Source organism: Lepus europaeus, chromosome 22, assembly GCF_033115175.1.
Source record: "Lepus europaeus isolate LE1 chromosome 22, mLepTim1.pri, whole genome shotgun sequence".
Lineage (NCBI taxonomy): Eukaryota > Metazoa > Chordata > Mammalia > Lagomorpha > Leporidae > Lepus > Lepus europaeus.
This window is the reverse complement of record NC_084848.1, coordinates 960,376-969,449: the sequence shown is the minus strand read 5'-3', so window position 1 is coordinate 969,449 and position 9,074 is coordinate 960,376. Positions and strand designations below refer to the sequence as shown.

Sequence of the window (9,074 nt, the reverse complement as noted above, 5' to 3'; positions counted from 1 at the left end):
GACCCTGCAGGGCCTGGGGAGGCCAGAAAAATGCAGGGAGACCCTGGAGACACCAGGCGGAGATGCTGCGCCCGCCCTGGACATCAGCAGCAGGTGTCAAGGTGGCCTGTGTCCCTAAGCACGTGCAGAAACTGTCTATTAAAACGCCCGTAACCTCTTTCTTTCTTTTTCTTTTTTTTTTCTTTTTTTTTTTTAACAGGTAGAGTTAGACAGTGAGAGAGAAAGACAGAGAGAAAGGTCTTCCTTCCATTGGTTCACCCCCCAAATGGCCGCCATGGCCGGGGTGCTGTGCCGATCCTGGATCCCATGCGGGTGCAGGGCCCAAGCACTTGGGCCATCCTCCACTGCCCTCCCAGGCCACAGCAGAGAGCTGGCCTGGAAGAGGGGCAACCGGGACAGAATCTGGCACCCCAACCGGGACTAGAACCCGGGGTGCCAGCACTGCAGTTGGAAGATTAGCCAAGTGAGCCGCGGCGCCGGCCCATAACCTCTTTCTGCCTGGGCACCATTATAGCAGAGACACGGGAGCCACCTCCTCTCGCCGGCCACCGGCAGCCCCTGAGGTCCCCACTTCCTCTCCAGCCCCTGGGACCCCCCAGTGAGCCCTGCCTGGCTGTTGGGGGCCCCTCCAGGCCTCTCCCAGCTTCCAGGTTCAGGGGCCCCAGCCCAGGAGGGCTCTGTTCTTGGGGGGCCTCCAAGCCTAAGCATCTCCCACATTACTGCACAGCCCCAGCCCCCCGGGAGACCAGGTGGGAAAGGGACTGAGAGAGGGAGGCCACAGGCCTGGGGCTCAGCCGTCTGCCCGCCCCACCCCGGCCTCCCTTGCACCCCTGTGGGGGCTGAGGCGGCCAAGGCAGCAGGAGGACCCGGGCTCTGCGTGGGAGGGTGACCGAGGCCCCGAGGGGCCGGCTTGCCAGGGGCGTCTCGTGAGAGGCAGGAAGACCCCAGCCCCTGGAAGCCAGACAGAGCGGCAGGGCCAATGGCACAGAAGCTGAACGGCCGCGGCACGCGCAGGCAGCGGCCCAGTGCTGGGGTCCCCGACAGACGCGGACACAGGCACGAGCTTCAGGGTCTTTACTCTGAGTTCAGCAGCAGTGGAGGCGAAGAAGGGTGCCCGTGCCAGAGCTCGGCCCCCGGCCGCCGCCCACCGCCCAGTCTGCGGAGGGACCCTCCCCTCCCAGCAGCCCTTCCCTAGGCCCCTCAGCTTGTGTCTGGGGCAGGCCCATCCAAAGGCAGGCCTGTGCGTCCCTAAGTGGGCCCAGGCTGCCCAGCCCAGCTCCAGGGAGAGGAGCCAAGGGCGGCCCAGACCGCAAGGGGGGCCCTGCCCAGCTCTTCCTTCCAGGGTTGCGGACCGATGGCTGCTGCCAGAGTGGGGGGCAAAGCGAGGGCAGGCAGGAGCCACACCCCCTTCCACAGAGGAGGGGCTGGGAGGAGGGGCCCAGGGGAGCCAGGTCAGCTCCGGGGCTCAGATTCTGTCGAAACACTCCCCCCAAGGGCCCAGCACTCAACTGGAAACTGAGCCGGGCCCTGGGCCAGAGCCCCTGTGATGCCAGCAGCCTGGCCATCCTGGCCCTGACCGGGCAGGTGCCCACCCACACAGCACCCTGGCAGGTGCCCCGCCCACTCAGCACCTTGCAGGTGCCCCGCCCACACAGCACCCTGGCAGGTGCCCCGCCCACTCAGCACCCTGCAGGTGCCCCGCCCACACAGCACCCTGGCAGGTGCCCCGCCCACTCAGCACCTGGCAGGTGCCCACCCACACAGCACCCTGGCAGGTGCCCCACCCACTCAGCACCCTGCAGGTGCCCCGCCCACACAGCACCCTGGCAGGTGCCCCGCCCACTCAGCACCCTGCAGGTGCCCCGCCCACACAGCACCCTGGCAGGTGCCCCGCCCACTCAGCACCTTGCAGGTGCCCCGCCCACACAGCACCCTGGCAGGTGCCCCACCACCGCCAGCCCTCTGGAAAACCGCTGCCTCCCAGCCTGGAAGGCAGGAAGGACCTGCCAGCTGGGGACGCCATGGAGGAAGGGGCCCAAGCCAAGCAGCCCCAAGTGCTCTGTGCTGAGTGGAGGAAAAGCCTCCAGCACAGGTCACGGGTTCACATCCCGGCTCCGCTGCTGCCCTGTGTTCCTTGGCCACACCGATTCTGAAGGCAGCTCCCTCCCCTTGGGGGTCGGGCTCTGCAAGTACAGAGCCCACAGGGGTGCAAGGGGGCAGCCCAGCACAGGGAGCCCCACCATGTACACAGGCTCACATGCGTGCACACCCACACACTCACATGTACTCATGCAGTCACACGTGCACACCCACACGCAGACACCCGTGGCTGCACCTGCTGCGCTGCCTCCCGCCACAGGGCCGCACAGTGAGACGGACACGCAGGCCAGTCCTGTGGCAGAGAGGGGGCCCCTGAAGGGGCACTGTCCACGCAGCGGCCACGCGGCGCCAGGCCTGCTCCCTCCAGCCAGCACCCGCAGTAAGGCGACTCCGCCCCTGGCCTCGGGCCCTGCTGCAGCTCCGGGGCTCCCCACAGACCAGGGCCCCAGCCGCCTGGCAGTCAGGGGCAAGAGCAACGTCCAGCGGCCTCCTGGACAAGTGGCGTGGAGACAGCATGGGGTCGGGACTGGGAGGAGCGCAGGAGGGGGGAGGGGTCCTGGGGATGGGGTGGAGCACAGGCTCCCCAGGGGGAGGGGCCCGCGGGTGGGGGGCGCATGCAGGGCTGTGTGGGCGCTGGGCCCTAGATGACGGCGCTCCTGTCCCCCGGGAAGGCGGCGCGGGCGGCCGGCCTGGCCAGCAGCAGCTCCTTCTCGTGCACCAGGCTGTCCAGCAGGTCCTGCTGGCGGTAGTTGTGGTACACCTTCAGGAAGGCCAGCACCGTGACGGCCAGCCAGGCCAGCCACGAGGCCCAGAGCCCGAACTGCAGAGAGCAGGGCGGCGTCAGGGGCCGCGGGCCAGCGCCCACCGCCCACTGCCCACCGCGGGTCCCCCCACCTCCCCCTGCAGGAAAGCACGGCCAGGGGTCACGAGGACCCAGGAGACGCCACCCAGGCCCAGCCCCATTGCTCCCTCCCCACGGCCATCCCAGGCCCCAGCCACCTGTGAGCCACCCTCAGCCCAGGGCCAGGACTGGGTCTCCGGGGTGGGGCAAGGCAGGGGCAGTGCATTCTCCCCCAGGGGCGGGGCCTGGAGCCCTTGGCCATGGCAGGGTCCTCAGGCTCCCCGGAGCCAGTCTGGGGGCGGGTCCTGCTGTGTGGAAGGGGGTGGCACCAGGCCTGTGTCACCTCCACCTAACACAGGTGCGGGCTTAGAGGACAGGCCCCACTCCTGGGACCCCCCAGGTCCTTGCTGACTGCTCTGGCCCTGCCCTGGCCGCGGTGGCATCTGGAGGGTGGTGGGTGCTGTGGGGGCGTCCACAGTGCGGGCCGATTCCCTTACCTGGTGCCTACCCTACATCCCCCAGCCAACACGTGACCCTGAGCGGGGCTGGCCTGGTGCCAAGGCCAGAAGCCAAACTTGGCCCCCACACTTGGGAACCCAGGATCAGGTACCCAGTTCTGTTTAGGGTGCCTCGACCCCCACCCCCACCCCCATCTCCTTCCTGTTGCCTTCCCTCTTGTCCCCCATCCCCCCAGCCCGCACCTCCACACACCCACCCACCAGTCAAGACCCAGCTCTCCGGCCCACATCCCTCCTCCAGACCCTGCCCACCTAGGCAGTGACACGCCCCCACATTGCAGGCCCCGCCCCAGACCCTGCCCACCTGGGCGATGGCCAGCTGGTCGTAGAAGGCGGAGTTGTCCACGCTCAGTTCTAGGTCGATGTCCTGGAGCGCCTCACAGCTGAAAAGCCCCCCCAAAGGTGACCCAGGGAGGCCAGGTGTCACCTCCTTGGGCTGGGGGCTGTCCCCACAGGAGGGGCCTCATCAGGGGAACAGGAACCTGCAGGCCCACCCCCAGCTGGCCTCTGCTTCCCTGGACATTCTGCCCCTGACCCTCACTGCCCGGCAGAGGTCACCAGCTCTCAGATGCAGCGGGCACAGGCTGCTCCCCGCAACTGACAGGAAGTGGACAACCCCGCCCCAGGGGCCTCACTGGCTCCTAGCACCAGGAGGAAGCCGGCAGACATGGGGGGCGCACCTGTGGGGCAGGGTGCCCTTCTCGGTGATGACGTCACACCACATGGAGAAGCCCACGCTCACGATGGTGCCGGCGATGAAGACGAGGAAGACCACGAAGGCACTGACCAGGAGGCTCAGGAAGGCGTGCAGGAAGGAGCTGCCAGGGGCAGAGCGGCTGCTGGGGCCGGGGCAGGAGGGTCGAGCCCCCTCCCCGCCCCGGTGTCAGAAGGCGTGCAGGAAGGAGCTGCCAGGGGCAGAGCGGCTGCTGGGGCCGGGGCAGGAGGGTCGAGCCCCCTCCCCGCCCCGGTGTCAGAAGGCGTGCAGGAAGGAGCTGCCAGGGGCCGGGGCAGGAGGGCTGAGCCCCCCTCCCACACCGGTGTCAGAAGGGCCACCCAAGGAGGGCAGGGCAGGGGCCCACAACTCCCCCCAAAGTCTCCAAAGACCAAAATGCCGGTGTCACAGCACCTGGGACAGCCCCGGCCGGGCTCGCAGCTCAGTGTGGGCGGTCGGTGGGGGGGGGGGGGGGGGGCCTGGCCCCAGGCTGCTCCCACGCCTCGGTGTGGGCATCTCCCCCCAACCTTCAGCCCTCCACCGCTGGGGAACACCAGTGACCCCACGCCCCGCCCCCTCCTCGCAACCCTCCCCCCAGGCCCCTCCCCTCAGCTCAGCCAGGGCCCCCACATTAGTCCTCAGCGAGTGGCCATGTTTCTGCTGGGACCCCAGTGGTGACCAGCTCCAAACGCCCAACCTGGGGCCCGCCTGGCCCTGGGCTCTGAGTGGACGGGGATGCACCACAGCCACCTCCCTCTGCTCTCCGCCAGGACCCGGCCCTGACCCCCTGCCAGCTGCTGCTCGGAGCCGCTTTCTGGGCGAGCTGGACACGGCGAAGGACCCATGTGCTCCTGAGCCCTGCCAGGCCAGGTCCCAGCCCTCCCTGGGCGCCCCAAGCCAGCACTGCCCCCAGGAGGTGGGGGTGCAGGAGCGGGGTCGCGAGTGCCCAGTCCCCCATGGCTCAGGGACTGCTGTGCCCACCCTGGGGAGAGCAAGCTGCAGGGGGGGGGTGGAGCCTCTGGCTCCTCGAGGCTCAGAGGACAGCAGGGGTACCCGGGCTGCTCCCCACACCCTGCTCTGCCCGGCCAGCATCTCCACATGCAGAGCAAGAATCGGCTGGGCCACACGGAGTCCCACGCCTGCAGGACCCTGGCCCCCTCACGTCCTCCTGTCCACAGGGACCGCCCAAGGCATCTGGCTGTGCACCTGTGTCCACAGCCTTGCCCGGGGCCAGCTAGGAGTTCCCAAAGCCACTCGCCCGCCCCCACAGCACCCAGGACAGGACAGCAGCGCTGGCACACACGGGGTTAACTTCATATCCCTGCTGGGATGTGCTGTCTCCATGGTGACAGGAATCCTGGGGAGCTGAGCAGTTTGAAGGCTGAGTGACAGGTGTGGGCAGGCAGATGGGTTGTTTTAACCCCGCGCCCCCAGCCTGTCAATCACAGGCAGCCACCAACCCCACCCCCCCACCTCCATGCTCCACCTCCTGGGGCAAAGCTGCACCCACAGCCACCTCAGCCCACCCCTCTGCCCCGCCGCGGCCAGCGTCACTGACTCCACCCACCCACGGGTTCCCTCAACACCTAACATCAGCTCAGGGCAGTGCCCCCGAGCCCCGAGCCGTCCGCCCCCTCCGTCACCTCGTAGGCTCGCTGGAAGGGCCCAGCCCCTCGGCCACCCTGAGGCCCTTCACTGGCCCGCACCTGCTGGCCTGCTCTTCATGGCTGGACCAGTGGAGTGCGGGGCTGGAACTGTGACCCCGAGCTGATGTCTGTCCCATGCCAGACACCGTGCGCCCCGCCCCGGGGGGGCCAGGGCTTCCCAACATAGCCTCCGCCCCAGCTGCTGATGCAGGAGCAGGGCCCAGCGGGTGCCTGCCACCCCTCGCTCAGCAAACTCTCCTGGCGGCCCCTGCGCCTGAGCTCAGCTCTAGGGGTACAGAGGTGGGTAAGGTGCCCCTGCCCGGGGGCCACTCAGTGGACACCCCGCGAGAGCGCTGACCCAGTCCTGCAAACAGAGCTCGGGCGAGGCACTGCCACTGTCCACAGACATCACGGCCACGGACCACCTGCCAGACCACAGCCGGACTGTGCTGCACACAGCCACAGCGACCCGGCCAGAGCCCCCCGATGGCAGAGCAGGGTGTTAGCACCATGTGTGCCTGGGGGGGGGGGAGCCAGCCCTGGCTGCCCATGACGTAGGACATGTGAGCTTTATGGACGGAGGCAGGGGCCGGAGATCCCAGAGGCCAGTGGGAGCAGGAGCTGTTGGATCCAGCCCCGGCCGGCAGCCATGTCAGCCTGGCCGCTCCCTGGGGGGACAAGCGAGAGCTCTGGGAGGCCCTAGCTCCCCAGTCGTTTCTCCCTCTTCGGAAAGGGCTGTGCCGGCCACCCCACTTGCTGCGTGGATGAAGGACAGGCACTGCCACTGCCACTGGGCCCCTGTGGGACCCGGGTCCTCCACCCTGCCCGTCCCGACCACTGGAGCCACGTCCCACTAGAAGCCCACTGAGAGGGCCGTGGAGCTGACCCCGCTGGACCTGAGGCCACTTCCTCGAAGGGACGCCCAGAAGGCTGTGACCAGGCCACGGCCGCTCGGCCTCTGCCCCGTCCCGCCCCACTGGCCAGGCCCATCCCCCTGCAGCCAGGTTCGGACAGAGGCTTCTGCTCTCTCGGGGCGCTGGCCGGTGACTCCTGGACCTGAACGCAGTGGGGACGATGTCCCCCACATATCCTGGGACACCAGCCCTCGAGCGGGCCGTGGGAGGAGGGGAGGCCTGCAGGTGGGCCGGCCCCTGGCCTGGGGCCCGCTGGGCAGAGCTCCACCTCCCGATCCAGAGCACTGGGAAGCTCCCAGGTTGACTCCTGCTTCCTGCGGGCCCTGGTCCACAATCCGAGAGTCCAGGGCTGATCTGTGTCCCAGCCCTGGCCCTGGCCCTGGACCGTGACCGTATGTGAAACAGGGTCAGTGCAGGGCTAACTCAGCCCTAGGGTCTGGGAGTGACAGGTGACGGGGGTCCTTATGGGGAGGGGCCCTGTAGAGAGAAGGCGGAGGCTGATACACTTCACAGCCGATGGCCACTGAGGGCGGCCGGAACCTGCAGGAGGCCCGGGAAGGGCTCTCGGCTCCCAAGGGAGCCAGCCCGGCAGGCCTGGACGCCAGCCCCAGAACCACGCCCAGCCCTAAGGCCCCAGTCCGTGGTTCACTCGGGCAGCCTCGGGATGGCCCCCACCGGCCCCTGCTCCAGGCCCCAGAGCCCTGGCCCTGGCACGACCCCTCCGGTCCTGTCTCCTGGGAGTGCCCTCGTCCTCGCCCTGGGCCCAGGCTCAGGCCTCAGGGGCTGGACCTCCTGCACAACTGCCAACAGCTGGCGGGCAGAGCTCAGGGGAGGACCTGCGCCTCACCGGGCCCTTCTGGTCTCTGTAGGGGCCTTGGGCCTCTCCTGGGCACAGCAGGCAGCAGCCAGGGGATGGAGACCCCAGGGGGCCCCAGGGTGAGGACCGCACCCCACCCAGGTGAAGGGCATCCCATTGGTTCCAGGATGGACCTGAGCAGCCAGAGGGAAATGGAGGCAGAGGAAGAAGGCCCGGAAGTGACCAGGCGGGGCGCCTCCCCTCCCCCAGGCCAGGTCCCAGAGCCAGGGCAGGACGCAGAGGGTCTCCGTCCTCACGGGAGTGGGGGGTAGGAGCTAAGGTCTCCCGACCGCGTCCTGGGCTGGGGGCTTCCCGGAGTCCCGCAAAGGAGCCGCCCCGCCCCCGCCCCGCCCGGCCAGGACAGCGCAGTCTCCCGGGTCTGCGCTCCTGGGGTGGGTAAGGATGGCCGCGCGCCCAGCACGGTGGACCTCACGGTCCCCGGGCCTGCGTGCAGACAAAGGGCGGCCGGCGGGCCGGGGCGGGGCGGCGCGGGACACCGAGGGACTCACCCCGCCTCCGGGAAGGAGGCCCCACTCACCCCTCGTGTCCCTCGCAGAGGAAGAAGAGCGCGCGCCAGGCGTGCGCCGCGGCCAGCAGCAGCGACAGCAGCCCCGCGAGCAGGCTGAAGCGGCAGGCGGCCGGCGGGCCCCACTCCTGCACGGTGAAGCGCTCGCGCTCCTGCACCGTCAGGTTGGCGCTCAGCCACATGCCCTCGGTGAAGAGCAGGCAGCGGCCGCCGAAGTCGCGGCCGTTCTCGGACAGCGGCACCACCACCACGAAGCTGAACAGGAAGGCCAGGAAGTAGCACACGCACTGCGCCAGGAGGACGCTGCTGGGCGCCATGGCCGCGCCGGGGGAGCCGGCGGCCGGGCCCAGCCGGGCGGAGGGCGCGCGGGAGGCTGCGCAGTGGCGGCGCCGGGAGCCCCGCGCGCCCCGCCCGGGACGCGTGCGCAGCGGCCACGCCTGCGGTCAGCACCGCGGACAGCCCCGGGCGCGCGCCGGGAGGGCGCCGAGGCTCCGCCGGGGCTGGGGGACGCGGGCCTCCTCAGGGAGAGGGGCGCGGCTGGGGGTGCGGGACGGGGACCCGACTGTGCCATCACCCACGCCAGGAGCTACGGCGCGGGGTCCCCAGCTGGCTTTGGGAGGTCAGGAGGGACGCACCCAGGACGCCCACAGGGAGGGCGCGAGTGGGGTGGCGGAGTCGCCGTCAGCGGATGCGTCGCCCGGGGTGGGGGGGCCGCGAGTTGTCGGGGAGCTGCGCCCGCCGCGCTAACCCGCGCTCGCTCCCACGGGGAGAAGGCGCGGCTGCTGCCCCTGCTTAAACCGCATTTCGGTGGTGCAAGCACGAACTCCTGTATGCGCTTGTCGGTCAAATTCAAGCCACACGCACGCGACCCGGCTCCACCGCACCCCCGCCCAGGGAGGGAGCTTGGTCCCCCAGACCCCCGCCCAGGGAGGGAGCTTGGTCCACTCCACCCCGCCCAGGG

General features: G+C 69.6%; 1 protein-coding gene across 2 annotated transcripts; it reads right to left on the bottom strand.

Annotated features, from left to right (window-relative positions):
• Positions 1-1,867: 1,867 nt before the first annotated feature.
• TMEM179 (transmembrane protein 179) lies at positions 1,868-8,467 on the bottom strand. Of its 2 annotated transcripts, none has more exons than XM_062181370.1 (4): positions 8,126-8,467; positions 4,140-4,277; positions 3,764-3,842; positions 1,868-2,920 (listed from the first exon to the last, which is right to left on the bottom strand). In XM_062181370.1, exons 1-4 carry the CDS (start codon positions 8,428-8,430, stop codon positions 2,741-2,743), a joined length of 702 nt encoding a protein of 233 aa, XP_062037354.1. In that variant the 5' UTR covers positions 8,431-8,467; the 3' UTR covers positions 1,868-2,740. The 2 variants fall into 2 exon arrangements, with proteins under 2 accessions (XP_062037354.1, XP_062037355.1); XM_062181371.1 differs by having other exon boundaries at positions 1,868-2,836.
• Positions 8,468-9,074: the final 607 nt, after the last annotated feature.

Excerpts from the sequence above, each read along its gene's own strand:
- TMEM179 (XM_062181370.1), bottom strand. The coding sequence starts at position 8,430 with ATGGCGCCCAGCAGCGTCCTCCTGGCGCAGTGCGTGTGCTACTTCCTG. Across the intron at positions 3,843-4,139 it reads AAGGGCACCCTGCCCCACAG|CTGTGAGGCGCTCCAGGACA; the intron begins GTGCGCCCCCCA and ends GGGGCTTTTCAG. Across the intron at positions 2,921-3,763 it reads ACCAGCTGGCCATCGCCCAG|TTCGGGCTCTGGGCCTCGTG; the intron begins GTGGGCAGGGTC and ends TGCTCTCTGCAG.